The following is a 15,865-nucleotide window of genomic DNA, read 5'->3' as shown; positions in this document are numbered from 1 at the left end:
AATGCTTAGCGCTGGCTCCTTGCTCTCCTAGCTACAGCACACATCGGGTTAATTAACCCGATGTGTCCTGCAGCTACATGTGCACAGAGCAGGAGCCGGCACTGACAGTGAGCGGCGGAGGCTGGTAACAAAGGTAAATATCGGGTAACCAAGGACAGGGCTTCTTGGTTACCCGATGTTTACATTGGTTACCAGCCTCCGCAGAAGCCGGCTCCTGCTGCCTGCACATTTAGTTGTTGCTGTCTCGCTGTCACACACAGCGATCTGTGCTTCACAGCGGGACAGCAACAACTAAAAAATGGCCCAGGACATTCAGCAACAACCAACGACCTCACAGCAGGGGCCAGGTTGTTGCTGGATGTCACACACAGCAACATCGCTAGCAACGTCACAAAAGTTGTTCGTTAGCAGCGATGTTGCTAGCGATGTTGCTTAGTGTGACGGGGCCTTAAGGCAAGGCACTTGATTTCTCGCTCTCTCCCTTGGAGAATTGTATTCAAACACTAAATGAAAAAAGGATACGGTAAGTGACGATACGATCCTTATTCAAGAGCAGTTAGGTCCAGAAATATTTGGACAGTGACCGAATCTTCGCGATTTGGGTTCTGCATGCCACTATTTTGGATTGAAAATACAACTGAGATGCAATTGAAGTGTAGACTTTCAGGTTTAATTAAAAGGGGTTAAAGTGGTTGAAGAAAAGTATCATGTGAAACTTTTAGGAACTACAACCATTTTTCTACAAAGCAAAGTAATCTTACTTTAAATATGTTAAACTTTAAACATGACTCAGTCATGGGTACGGGATTGAAATAGACCAGGTGAGTGCTGCTAACAGCAGTTCTACTATTCATATGTGAGGCCGTATGGCACATTTTATAAAAATATTTTAGTGTAGGACTGCCTCAAATGAGATTTGCCGTGACGTGGCGAGGCAGCTCAAGAAATTGCAATTTTTTGCCAAAAATCTCAAAATATTTATAATAAGTACAGTTTGGAATGTTTAGTGCTGAAGTGCACATTTGGTGCTGGCTTTTTGTTTTTTCATCTTTAATATTTTGTAGAGAATCCTTTGCAGGCAATGACTGCCTGATATTTGGAAGCCATAGACGTCACTAAACCTTGAGTTTCCTCCTTTGTGATGTTTTGCCAGGCCTTTACTGCAGCTGACTTCAGTGTTGCTTGTTTGTGGGTCTTTCTTACTTACGTTTTATCTTAAGCATGTCAAATGAATGCTCAATGGGGTTGAAATCTGGTGACTGACTCGGCCATTGCAGAATATTCCACTTCTTTGCCTTAAAAAACTCCTGGGTTGCTATAGCTGTAGATTTTGATCATTATCCTCCTGTACTGTGAATTGACGTCCAATCAACCTTGCTGCATTTGGTTGAATCTGAGCATTAAGTATCACCCTGTACACTTCAGAATTCATCCGGCTGCTTCTGTCTTCAGTCACATCATCAATAAACACTATTGATCCAGTGCCATTGGAGGTTATGCATGTTTCAATGTTGTATAGAGGATGTGGTGTGCTTTGGATCATGAGCCATTTTAAGCTTTCTCCATACTTTCCTCTTCCCATCATTCTGGAACAGGTTGCTATTGGTTTTCAAGATCAGGGCTGGCTTCTTTAAATTTTTGTGACCAATTTGGTCTTTTTATTCTTAAGAATATTAAGTACCGTATTTTTTGGATTAGAAGACGCACTTTTCCTCCCAAAAATTCTTGCCAGCACAGCCTTGCCTCCACTGCCAGCACAGCCTCTGCCTCCTGTGCCCCTGCTCCATCACTACTGCCGCCTCTCACACAACACCGGAGTATAAGATGGACCTCTTTTTTTTTTTTTTAAACCTTTTTTATCTCTAAATGCATGGGGGTGCATCTTATAAAACGAAAAATACGGTAGTTTGTACTTTATGGTGAACCCTCTGTACTTGCTCTCATGAAAATTTCGCTTTAATGTTAGACTTAGATACGGAAACGCCAAATCATGCAGAGTTTTCCTCACTTGGGTGGAAGTTGTGAAAGATTTTTTCATTACCATGGAAAAGATTCTGCGATCATCCACCACTGTTGTCTTCCGTGTATCTTCAAACTAAAGTGGAGAGTTTGCACTTTTGATTATATAACCATCTTGAAAATATTTTGGTAAACAGCTAGAATACCAGAACTTGTGTCATAGTCCAAATTCTTATAGACCCAACTGTAGTTTTAGTTTTACACACCCTTTTTTTGTCTCATCTACTTCACTTGTTTTATTTCAGTGTTTACCCCTTTATGCTGCTAATAATAATAAAAAAAGTATGACTAGGAATAAAGCTTGGAGCCTGTCAATTTTTCTTTCCTGAGAGCCATCAATTATATTGCTCATTTCTTAACTTTGTAATTTTTTTTATTTGCCCCTTACCAGTTTTTTTTTTCTTTTGCATGTGCACTACAATGCATTAGACAAGTGGGCAGACTAATAAAAGTTAAAATAGTCCCTCTATGGTAAGTAAAAAAAAATTTAATTTTAATTCAATATTAAGAAAACCCACAAAATGTATAGGAAAAAAAAAACCTTACACCAATAAGTACAAATACTGACAGAAAAATAAAGAAAAAGTACATGTATATGGTATCGTCGTGTCCAAAATGACTGTCTATAACTAATTAACCCCATTGACCGAGCACTGTAAAAATAAACGTGGCAAAAATTAGACTTTTTCATCAAACCACAGAAAAAAGTGGAAAAACACACAATTAAAAAGTCTATGTAAATAAATATGGAAAAAGTCATCTCGTGCAAAAAAAAAAAACAAAAACGCGCCTTCTTAGCTCAGTCAATAGGAAAAAAAAATCTGTAGCTCTCAGAATTTGGCAATGCAAACATTTTCTCTATAAAATGGTTTTTATTGTAGGAAAGAGGCAAAACAAATACATATTGTATTTTTAGGACTATAAGACGAAGCAGACTATAAAAGACACCCCCAAATTTAGAGGAGGAAATAAAGATTTTGTAATGTAAAAACGGGAGTCAGTCTTGTAGTCTTCTGGTCTGTCATATAAGCCGAATGTAGCTTAACAAGGGGTGCGGGGCCAGTGGAGCGGGGCCAAAGGAAGTCAGCGGAGGCATGAGTGGGGCTGGGAGGAGAGGGTATACTGGCAGTTCAAGGAAGCCATTAATCTCCCGGCAACGGACGTGATGGACTTCAGGAAAATGGTGTCAGAGGCGATGCATACCCAGATTGAGATCTCGTCTCTCCCCAGGACCATAATTTATATAGAAATAAGGAGTCAGTGAAAGCCATTGCGATAGTGGCGCTGAAATGCCACCATCAGAGATTGCCAACAGCTTTTAAGTGGTTGAACTGTCGCAAACTCCCGCTCTTGCAGTTACCGGCAGGTGGCGGCTTAGTATCACACCTGGCATCTGCCTGGTATGAAGCAGGGTCAGTTCCTGCTTCATACATTCCTTATTGACATATGATAAAAATGTACGAGATCCGCCTCCGTCGCCATTTACCTGAAGTCCATCGCATCCGTTACTGGGAAAATTGGAAAAACTATAGCTCTCAAAATATGTTCATGGCAAAAAGTTTTTAAAGCATTTTTTTTTAGTGTGAGATAGTAGACATTCAGGTGCATCTTAATAAATTAGTATGTCATCGAAAAGCTAATTTATTTCAGTAGTTGAATACAAAAAAGGGAAACGTATATTATATAGAGTCATTACAAACAGAGTGATCTATTTCAAGTGTTTATTTCTGTTAAAGGCAACCGGTCAGGAGATTTGGGGCCTATAAGCTGCAGCCACCACCAGTGGGCTCTTATATACATCATTCATATGAGTGTGCCGGCGCCTCCTCTTTCGGCCATCTTCGTCCTCCTTCTGAAGCCTGTGTGCATGATGTGTCCTAGGTCATTACACACTCGCTAGTCCCGCGTAGGCGCACTACAATACTTTGACCTGCCCTGCTCAGGGCAGATCAAAGTGCGCCTGCACAGGACCTCAATGCCGGCGAGTGTAGATGATGTAGGATGTGTCATCCACTCCGGCTTCAGAAGAAGGACGACAAAGATAGCCGAAAGAGGAGGCGCTGCTATCGGAGAACGGAGAAGCCCATATGACCTAACTCCACCGCAGCGACCGTTTATGTAAGTATTATAATTGTGATTTTTAGTTTCTACACAGCGGCCTGGGCTCTTATATACAGCATGTTAAAATGCTGTATATAAGACCCCGGTGGTGGTGGCCGCAGCTTATAGGCTCCATATCTGGTGACAGATTCCCGTTAATGTTGATGACTATGGCTTACAGCCAATGAAAACCCAAAAATCATTATCTCAGAATATTTTAAGACCAACTAAAAAAATGATTTTAAACTCAGAAATGTTGGTCTACTGAAAAGTATGTACAGTAAATGCACTCAATACTTGGTCAGGGCATCTTTTGCATGAATTACTGCATCAGTGGCATGGAGGTGATCAGCCTGTGGCACTGCTGAGGTGGTTATGGCAGCTCAGGTTGGTTGGATAGCAGCCTTCAGCTCGTCTGCATTGTTGGGTCTGGTGTCTCATCATCTTGACAATACTCCAGAGATTTTCTATGGGGTTTAAGTCAGGCGAGTTTGCTGGTCAATCAAGCATAGTGATACTGTTGTTATTAAACCAGGTATTGGTACTTTTGGCAGTTTGGATAGGTGCCAAGTCCTGCTGGAAAATGAAATTTATATCTCGAAAAAGCTTGTCGGCAGAGGGAAGTATGAAGCGCTCTAAAATTTCCTGGTAGATGGCTATGCTGACTTTGGTCTTGATAAAACACAGTGGAGCTACACCAGCAGATGACATGGCTCTCCAAACCATCACTCATTGTGGAAACTTCACACTAGACCTCAAGTGGCTTGGATTGTGTGCCTCTCCACTCTTCCTCCAATCTCTGGGTCCTTGATTTCCAAATGAAATGCAAAATTTTGTTTCATCTGAAAACACCACCTTGGACCACTGAGCAACAGTCCAGTTCTTTTTCTCCTTGGCCCAGGTAAGAAGATTCTGGCGTTGTCTATTGGTCATGAGTGCCTTGAGACAAGGAATGCGACAGTTGTAGCTCATGTCCTGGATACATCTGTGCGTGGTGGCTTTTGAAGCACTGTGTCCAGCAGCAGTCCATGCCTTGTGAATCTCCCCAAAATTTTTTAACAGACTTTTCTTAATCCTATCATGGCTGCGTTTATCCCGGTTGCATGTGCACCTTTTTCTACCACACTTTTTCCTTCCACTCAACTTTCTATTAATATGCTTGGATACAGCACTCTGTCAACAGCCAGTTTCTTTAACAATGACCTTTTGTGGCTTACCCTCTTTGTGAAGTGTGTCAATGACTGCCTTCTGGACATCTGTCAAGTCTGCAGTCTTCCCCATGAGTGTGTAGCCTACTACTAAACCAGACTAAGGGACCATTTTAAACACTTATGAAGCCTTTGCATGTGTTTTTTGGTAATTCTAATTTTCTGAGATCATGACTTTTGGGTGTTCATTGGCTGTGAGCCATAATCATCAACATTAATAAAAATAAACACTTGAAATAGATCACTCTGTTTGTAATGACTCAATATAATATATGTGTTTCCATTTTCTATTGCACTACTGAAACAAATGACCGTATTTTTCGGATTATAAGACTCACTTTGCCTCCCAAAAATGTATGCGTCTTAAAATCCGAATATAGCTTACTGGGGGGGCTGTCTGTGCGGCGACCGGGTGTGTTTGGGCGGCCGGGTGCCTGTGTGCGTGCGTGCAGCTGGGTGCCTGTGGCTGCGTGCGTGCAGCCGGGTGTCTGTGGCTGCGTGCGGGCAGCCGGGTGCCTGTGGCTGCGTGCGGGCAGCCGGGTGCCTGTGGCTGCGTGCGGGCAGCCGGGTGCCTGTGGCTGCGTGCGGGCAGCCGGGTGCCTGTGGCTCCGTGCGGGCAGGTGGGTGCCTCTCTGTGCGGGTGAGCGGCCTGCTGGCTGACACTCTGTGCGTGCGGGCGGGTGGCTGTGCGGCAGGTGTCCCAGTGTGTCCGCGGTCCCAGTTTAAAATAATGGCGCCAGGAGTCAGCGCGTGCGCAGATGGAGCTCTTGGATCTGCGCATGCGCCATCACTTGAACTGGGACCGTGGACAGACTGGGACACTCATTGCACCGGCCTGCTCCACTACTGACTCGCCGCCGCTGCTACTGCCACTGACCCGCCGCCGCTGCCAGCACAACCTCTGCCTCCTGTGACCCCGCTTCACCACCACTGCTGCCCCCCTCCAGTAAGACAACACCGGAGTATAAGACGGATCCCATTTTTATTTTTTTTACCTTTTTCTCTCTCTAAATTTGGGGTGCGTCTTATAATCCAGTGCGTCTTCTAAAACGAAAAATACGGTAATTTTGATATTCTAATTTACTGAGATGCACCTGTACATAAAAACCTAATATAAATCTAGTATCGCTATGACTGTACTGACCCGAAGAATAAAGCAGTGTTATGTCTTATACCACACGGTGAAGGTCCTAAAAAAATATAAACAAAAGTAATTCTTAAACTGCTGTTGATGTCTTCAGTCTGGTTTCCAAACACTGCAATAGGTCACGGCTCACATTTATCCTACACTCTATGCTGTGTGCTTCTCCTGGGGTTTCTGTGTAAATCTCTGAAATACATTAGTGATTCAGATGGAACCCCCAATGCAAGATTCACTAAAATTAAGCCAATTGAGTCACTGTAAACTGGATCTCACCATCCAGTGGTGTGCATCTTTTTAGCCGTTCATAAAAGTGCGGTCACCCACAGTTTTGTACACTTCTGAAAAGACAAGCAGACACCGCTGAACACAACCTCACCAAGCAAAAAAATCACAACTTTCACCAGTAAGTCTGGGAAATAGTACCTCCCAAAACAATATAGACAAACTATAGCTGGCATGGGTGGAAGGATTCAATCAGTATAAATAGGAGGGGAGCAGATGTAATAGCCCCTCCCCCCAACATGTGATCAAAGGAGCAAGCAGACTAGCAGAGATTAACACTTGCTTTTCTTGAGCATTCCTGCGATTAAAAATGGTGGTAGAAGGGATAGGTGACATGAAGCACGCGCGCTATATTGACCGAGGCTCCGGAGTGGCTGTACGCAGCTTCCAGGCCACGCATTCCCTTCAAGAGCCACTCATTACTTTCATTGCATATGCACTCCTTTCCCTCGACAAGCAGCCGTCCTATCGTCTGTGATTAGTTGCAGTCAGATGCACCCCCAGCCTGTGCGACAGCGTCTGCCTGCAACTAATCACAGGCGCTGTCTGCGGGTCAGTATCGTACAATAAAAAAAAAATATTTGGCGTAGGATCCCCCAATATTATGATATCCACCACAGATAAAGTATATGGTTACAGGCTGCCGCCCTCAGCCATGCGCTTATCTTGGCTGTGTATCAAAAGTTGCTTTTTAAATTATTCAAATAAATAATTAAAAAAAAACCCAATGCGGTTTCATGGTTATTGGGAGCCCCCACCAGCCCAGCGTAAAAATAACAGCCTGCAGCCGACCCGCAATTGTCGCATCCATTAGATGCGACAATCCCGGCGCTTTACCCGGGTCTTCCTGATTGCCCTAGTGCAGTGGCAATCGGGGGTAATATCGGGAGTTAATGACAGCATACAATGGTTATCAAGCCCAAAATTAATGATGGGACGAGGTCTATGAGACCCCCCATAACTAATCTTATAAGTAAAAAGAAATAAACACAGAGAAAAATCCTTTATTTGAAATAAAATACCGCACCCTCTTTTCCATCTTTATTAAGCCCAAAAAAACCCTTGAGGTTCTGCCATAATCCACACAACGTTCCACGACGGTCCTGGCTCTGCTACATCTGAGTCTGGAACAACCGAAAACATGTCTGATCTCTCCACGCTCTGGGACACACTAACAAGGCGACCCAGATGGCAGCAGTGACGCCACCCAGTTCACCGGAGCTCATACCCAGGTTCCCATGAGGAAAAACAGATAGGATCCCAGCTCACCACATGGAGGAGTAAGATGACGGTGCAAGGAGGGTAAGCAAGTCCAATTCAGCATATAGAAACGACTCCAGCATCCATGTCTGTATAGCATAAAACTTCGTCTTCATTTCAAAAATGCTTTTAAAATTCCATAAAAGCAATGGTCAAGAAAGACGCGTTACGAACACAAGAGCGTTCTTATTCATCACAAAGATATCCAGGTTCCCATGGTATGACCTCTGGTAACCTGAAGCACTCTGGCTTAAAGTGCGGGACCGTGCCCTGCCAGCCATTTCACACTGACAGTGTTGGATGACGGTCGGGGAGTGCGGGGCTGCCCGCACTCCCCTCCCCCTGGCCGTCACTGTCACTGTTAAAGTGGGGGGCCGTGCCCCGCACACAGCCATCCCTTTAATAGTGACAGTGCTTCAGGTCATACCGTGGGAACCTGGGTATGAGCTCCGGTGAACTGAGTTACGTCAGTGCTGCCAGCTGGGTCCCCCTTGTCAGTGTTTCCCGGGTCTTGGAGCGATCAGACATGTTTTTCTGTCTCTCCAGGCTCGGATGGGGGTTAAAAAAGAGGGGAAAGAGAGTACTGTACTTTATTTCAAAAAAAGGATTTCTCTCTTTTTTTTGTGTTTATTTACTTATAGGATTAGTGATGGGAGAGTCTCAGACACCTGTTGAGAATACGTTTTCCAGTTTGGGGCTCCCTCTTGTGGTCAGTGCTGGCAGTGCAGTTGATGTGTGGAATGAAGCCACACACCTGTGGAGGACAGGCAATCAGGGTCAGAGTTGGCTATTTAACTGAGTAGTTTTCTCTGGTTACTTGCCGGTGGTCAATGTCTCCTTTGTGTTATGACTCCGACACACATCCATGCCGCCGGTACGTGTTTGGTACGTTTTTGCACGTACCAGCGGCACGGAGACACGTACACCAATGCTACCCTATGGTAGCAGGCGCACACACACGTAAAACCAAACGGAACGTGTGTCCGTTTGTACGTGCGTGCGTTTTCCAACACGCTGACATGTCCACGTTTTCTCCGGCATCACGGGTGTCACACGGCCCGCACCCGTACCACACGGATGTAGTGTGAATGCGGCCCCGTGTGACACGTACCGGAGAAAACTCACATGTCAGAGAAAAAAAAACCAAATCTTTACTCACCTTCTCCAGCCCTCCTGTCTTTGCCGCTGCTATCACTTGCTGCCGACCGCCGCTCATTATGCTCATTTAATATTCACTACACTGCGGCGGAAGCGGCAGCAGCAGGGAGTCGGCAGGACCGGAGACCGAAGATCAGCACCATGGACAGCAGGAAGGACCACGTGAGTATGCAAATTACCGGTTCTCTGTGTGTTATCACGGATAGCACACAGAGAACACACGTGGCCTGCACGTACCGGAGACACGTACTTACCTACACGCAACATGCAGGGAAAATATGTCTCGTGGCACGTGCGTGATTTTTACGTGAGTGTGGCAGAGGCCTTAAGGACATTCTGTAACCACCTCTGCTCACTACCAGAACTCCTCTCAGATATGTTGTCTTTGTACCTCTGCTGTTTTCAACTTTCTTCTTGTTTTTTCTGCGTTGATACTAAAGCTTGATTCCTATTTTGTCTGTGTGGAGTTCTTGGTGGAATGGGATCACTCCCTGCTGGGAGTGTCTGTATACTTAGCTCCATGATTCTGCAAGGTATTGTGTTTGTCATGCTTGGTATTAATTCAGTCCCTCATCTGTATTAGTGTTTTTGGATCCCAGGAACATCAAAGTGCTGATACAGTGGGGGAGAGGTTGTGTGACCTCAGGATTTTTCCATATCAAAAGTGCTGGTATATATTAGGGTTTTTACGGCAGCAGATAGTGCTGCTTCCTATAATTTCCTATTAAGATAGTTTGGGCCTCACCTTTGCTGAATGTGCCTTTTCTGGCTTTGTATTGTGTTTTTCTATATCACCGTAGCCTTTACATGTGGGGAGCTATCTATCTATCTTTGGGGACTGCTCCGAGGCAGATTAGCTTTCTTATATCTCTATCTGTGAGATTTAGTTCTCCAGCTTTGTCGAGGAATCCAGGCCATCGTAGGCACGCCCCACGGCTACGTCTAGTTGTGTGTCAGGATTAGGTCTGCAGTCCGTTAAGCTTCCAGCCACTCTGTTACCAGTTGGGATTCCGCATTTTTTGATCCTCCTCGGTCCCTGAATCATAACAGACCCACATCATTAATTTTGGGCTTGGTGACAGTTGTGCGCTGTGTCATTAACCTCTTATTACTCTGATTACCACTACACCAGGGAAAATCGTGAAGAGCCGGGTAAAGCGCCGAGATCGTCGTATCTAATGGATGCGACAATTTTGGGGCGACTGCAGGCTGCTATTTTTAGGCTGGGTGCGGCTCCCAATAACCATGGGTCTCCCCAGCCTGAGAATACCGACCCCCAGCTGTTGGGCTTGGCTGGGTATCAAAATTGGGGGACCGCATGCTGTTTTTTAATTATTTATTTAAATAATTAAATTAAAAAAAGTCACATGAGGTTCCTCATATTTTAATATACTGCCAAGATAAGTGCACGGCTGGGGACCGCAGCCTGTAGCCATATGTTTTATCTGTGCTGAATATCATAATATGGCAGGACCGTACGCCAAATATGCTATTTATTTTTATAATACGATACTGGCAGCGCCTGTGATTGGTTGAAGGCAGAGATGGTCACATAGGCTAGGGGCGCGTCTGACTGCAACCAATTACAGATGCTAGGATGGCTTGTGGGTAGGAAAAGCAGTGCATATGGACGAGCAATAATGAGTGGTCCAAAAAGTGAAGGAGAGGCCGCGGGAGCAGTTACAGCTGCGCCAGAGTCTCCGGAAGTATGATGCAATTGCTTCTTTTTTTTATTATCTTCCCTTTATTTTTTATTTTTGTATTCCTTTGAGTTGTTGGATCCGGATTAACACCAGGAATCCTGAGCACGGTACTCTGGTAAGTTTGAAACTGGGCAAATCCAGGCCCTTAGAGTCCGGGTCCGCCTATCACTACTTCCTAACAAAAAAAAAAAAATTACATGTAATAAATGATGCTTATGTAAAGTAGACATGTGGTAAATGTTATTTATGATCCATTTTGTGTGGCATAACTATCTGGTTTAAGGGCATAAAAATAAAATAAACAAAATATAAATAAACTGAAATTATATGTCGCCAAAAATTTATCACTAAAAGTATAATGTGTCATGAAAAATCAATTTTAGAACTGGAATATAGAAAATTTCCAGAGTTATTACCTCATAAAATGACGCTGATCAGAAATGTACAATTTGGCCTGGTCAGAAAGGTGAAAATAGGCTAGAAGGTGAAGGGGTTAAATGTATTAATGAAATAAAATAATCTGCTGAATAGGACCCACCTAAACATCTGTGACATATTTTGTTAACTACCATAATACCTACCTCAGTCCTGTTTAAAAATGTTAGACTTGATATCTTTGCAATTATAAGTTGCCTGATGGTTTCAGGGTTCTTATCAGAGTCCATTACGGGGTTATTTTGACAATGTATAGACTCTAAACAGCTCAATTTATTCAACTCATTGATAAAAGACCACTGCAAAAGAAATATGAGATATAGCACCACAGTTATCTGTAATGGCAGGAATGTGGGAGAAAATTATAATAAATACTAAAATATATCATACAATAAATAGCTTATACAGTACTCCAAAATGATACCCACATTTTGCAACTTGCCAAGTGAAAAACAAAGCCTCAATGTATCAGATAGAAAAAGTTATGACTGATGAGAAAAAGTAGGAGAGGACACCATCTCCTACAGGGATCACCATAGGCCCACCAATTAGTGAATGAAGAGAGCAAGACAGAAATGTGCCACAAAAAGGGATCACCACAAAAATAAATTTTATTATTAAACGGAATATCTCAGCAGGGTTTTGCTATGTAATCTGAAGACAGCATGCTGTAAGAGTTAACATTCAGATTACAGCCCTGCTTCTCTTAAGGTCCAGTCACACTAAGCAACTTACCAGCGATCCCAACAACGATAGGGATCGCTGGTAAGTTGCTAGGAGGTTGCTGGTGAGATGTCACACTGCGACGCTCCAGCGATCCCACCAGCAACCTGACCTGGCAGGGAATCGCTGGAGCGTCGCTACACGAGTTGCTGGTGAGCTCACCAGCAACCAGTGACCAGCCCCCAGCGCCGCGTGGAAGATGCTGCGCTTGGTAACTAAGGTAAATATCGGGTAACCAACCCGATATTTACCTTGGTTACCAGCGCACGGAGCTACACGTGCAGAGAGCAGGGAGCAGCGCACACTGAGCGCTGGCTCCCTGCTCTCCTAGTTAGAGCACACATCGGGTTAATTACCCGATGTGTGCTGCAGCTACATGTGCACAGAGCAGGGAGCAGCGCACACCGCTTAGCGCTGGCTCCTTGCTCTCCTAGTTACAGCACACATCGGGTTAATTACCCGATGTGTGCTGCAGCTAAATGTGCACAGAGCAGGGAGCAGCGCACAATGCTTAGCGCTGGCTCCCTGCTCTCCTAGCTATAGCACACATCGGGTTAATTAACCCGATGTGTCCTGCAGCTACATGTGCACAGAGCAGGAGCCGGCACTAACAGTGAGAGCGGCGGAGGCTGGTAACAAAGGTAAATATCGGGTAACCAAGGACAGGGCTTCTTGGTTACCCGATGTTTACATTGGTTACCAGCCTCCGCAGAAGCCGGCTCCTGCTGCCTGCACATTTAGTTGTTGCTGTCTCGCTGTCACACACAGCGATCTGTGCTTCACAGCAGGACAGCAACAACTAAAAAATGGCCCAGGACATTCAGCAACAACCAACGACCTCACAGCAGGGGCCAGGTTGTTGCTGGATGTCACACACAGCAACATCGCTAGCAACGTCACAAAAGTTGTTCGTTAGCAGCGATGTTGCTAGCGATGTTGCTTAGTGTGACGGGGCCATTAGCTAAAGTGTGTTTTTGTTTACATATAATGTTAGTTTAAGTGTCCTGGCCTTATCATTAGTCTCACTGAGGAGCTCATGAGCTGAAGTCTGACTCCACTCCCTTCTCTTATTAGCAGCTTCTGTCTATTGAAATGTGCACTGAAAGCCTGGTGTGGGCGGGGGCAGCATGTGAAGCTCTGCCACATACAAAAAATAAAATCTTTCAGTAGATCAGAATGGCTGCACCCAGTAAACTAAGTGAATATTGTTAGATTCAGAAAGTCTTTGCCTACATCATGCGGCTCTCAGATGAGGTAGCAAAAACTTTGACAGGTTCACTTTAAACTGATCACACAATAGATAACATTTAAAAGCCAAAGGCAAAATAGAAAAGCTAAAGCCAAATATATGGGTACAATAAGTGCCCAAACCAAGGGCAGCATGTATCAGACACTGGCTGTATGATTTCAGCTAAGTACTATTGTCTCAGAAATGCTGCAAGTTGAAGAAAACAAACCAAAACACTCTGAAAGGAGCACAGGAGACTAGACAAAAAGGAGGGTCCTTGGTGTCTATTCCCAGCCCACTCCTCTTGAATGACAGGTCTCTTCTTGTGTGCAAGCATAAGAGGGGAAGCCCTTTATGATTCACGGAACAAAAAAATGTCTAATTTACAGGGCTCGATAACAGTTGTATGAAGATTACTGTGCTAACTGTATGTCTTTGTAAAAAAAAAAAAAAAAAAAAAAAAAAAAAAAGTTACATTCTAATTTTTTCTTTATAACAATTTGGGTTTTTGCAACAGCTATTTCAGTTTCATATATCTAATAACTGATGGACTGAGTAATATTTCTGATTGAAATGAGGTTTATTGTACTAACAGAAAATGTGCAATCCGCATTTAAACAAAATTTGACCGGTGCAAAAGTATGGGCACCTCAACATAAAAGTGCCATTAATATTTTGTAGATCCTCCTTTTGCAAAAATAACAGCCTCTAGTCGCTTCCTGTAGTTTTTAATGAGTTACTGGATGAAGGAAAATTTGACCATTCCTGTTTACAAAATAATTCCAGTTCAGTTAAGTTTGATGGTCGCAGAGCATGAACAGCACGCTTCAAATCATCCCACAGATGTTCAAGGATATTCAGGTCTGGGGACTGGGATGGCCATTCCAGAACATTGTAATTGTTCCTCTGCATGAATGCCTGAATAGATTTGGAGCGGTGTTTTGGATCATTGTCTTGCTGAAATATCCATCCCCTGCGTAACTTCAACTTCGTCACTGATTCTTGCACATTATTGTCAAGAATCTGCTGATACCGATTTGAATCCATGCGACCCTCAACTTTAACAAGATTCCCGGTGTCGGCATTGGCCACACAGCCCCAAAGCATGATGAGACCTCCACCAAATTTTACTGTGGGTAGCAAGTGCTTATCTTGGAATGCCGTGTTTTTTTGCCTCCATGCATAACGCCTTTATGTATGACCAAACAACTCAATCTTTGTTTCATCAGTCCACATGACCTTCTTCCAAAATGTAACTGACTTGTCCAAATGTGCTTTTGCATAACTCAGGCGTGCTTGCTGTTTGTGGCGTGCTTGCAGAAACGGCTTCTTTCGCATCACTCTCCCATACAGCTTCTCCTTGTGCAAAGTGCGCTGTATTGTTGACCGATGCACATTGACATCATCTGCAGCAAGATGTTGCTGCAGGTCTTTGGAGGTGGTCTGTGGATTGTCCTTGACTGTTCTCACCATTCTTTTTCTCTGCCTTTCTGATATTTTTCTTGGCCTGCCACTTCTGGGTGTAACAAGAACTGTACCTGTGTTCTTCCTTTTCCTTACTATGTTCCTCACAGTGGAAACTGACAGTTTAAATCTCTGAGACAACTTTTTGTATCCTTCCCCTGAACAACTATGTTGAATAATCTTTGTTTTCAGATCATTTGAGAGTTGTTTTGAGGAGCCCATGATGCCACACTTCATAGGAGATTCAAATAGGACAACAACTTGCAAGTGGCCACCTTAAATACCTTTTCTCATGATTGGTTACACCTGCCTATGAAGTTCAAAGCTCAATGAGGTTACAAAACCAATTCAGTACTTTAGTAAGTCAGTAAAAAGTAGTTAGGAGTGTTCAAATCAAGAAATTGATAAGGGTGCCCATACTTTTGCACTGGTCAGATTTTGTTTAAATGCGGATTGCACATTTTCTGTTAGTACAATAAACCTCATTTCAATCCAGAAATATTACTCAGTCCATCAGTTATTAGATATATGAAACTGAAATAGATGTTGCGAAAACCCAAATTGTTATAAAGAAAAAAGGTTAACATTAATAGGGGTGCCCAAACTTTTTCATTTGACTGTGTATATTATATATATATATATATACACACACACACACACACACCGGTTCTAACCTATCGGGTAGTTTAGAATGTGTATGTAGGTTAGCAGATTGAATAATAAGGCAATGAATGGACTGGATGGGTTAGGTTTAATTTAGTATTCGTATAATTGTTTATTGGTTTTAAAATCACAAACAGAAGGAACAGTTTTAATAGATGAGTCTAATGTTTAATGATGTCCATGGCTTGTAATGAAAGAAGGCCATGAACAGTGTAAAGTTAAGTAAAAATATGCTGATGCTGTGATGTGGCCCAATGCTGGTATGTGCCGTGTATCGTGTTGCAGCCACCATCCTGACATCTGCCCCATCCCGCGGGGTAAGGGTGCTTTCACACTTGCGTCCAGCGCAATCCGCCGCTATGGAGAATAGCGCAGTCCGTTAACGTACTGCGCTAGTCTCCACAGACTTGTATTGATGACATACTGTAACTCAAGTGTCTGCGTTGCATCCACTGGACGACCCTGAGTCGTTATTTTG

General features: G+C 43.6%; 1 protein-coding gene across 6 annotated transcripts in view; it reads right to left on the bottom strand.

Moving 5' to 3' along the window:
- Nucleotides 1-15,865, bottom strand: part of TBCE (tubulin folding cofactor E) — a 271,869-nt gene that overhangs the window by 94,396 nt on the left and 161,608 nt on the right. For all 6 annotated transcript variants that reach the window (XM_075338202.1, XM_075338206.1, XM_075338204.1 and 3 more), the window contains one exon: nucleotides 11,456-11,608. In XM_075338202.1, coding sequence (XP_075194317.1) covers nucleotides 11,456-11,608 — 153 coding nt within the window. The remainder of the gene's footprint in view (nucleotides 1-11,455; nucleotides 11,609-15,865) is intronic.

The sequence above is a fragment of the Anomaloglossus baeobatrachus genome, chromosome 3 (genome assembly GCF_048569485.1).
Source record: "Anomaloglossus baeobatrachus isolate aAnoBae1 chromosome 3, aAnoBae1.hap1, whole genome shotgun sequence".
Taxonomy (NCBI): domain Eukaryota; kingdom Metazoa; phylum Chordata; class Amphibia; order Anura; family Aromobatidae; genus Anomaloglossus; species Anomaloglossus baeobatrachus.
Note: the sequence above shows the minus strand (reverse complement) of the source record. Positions and strands in the feature narration are given on the sequence as shown.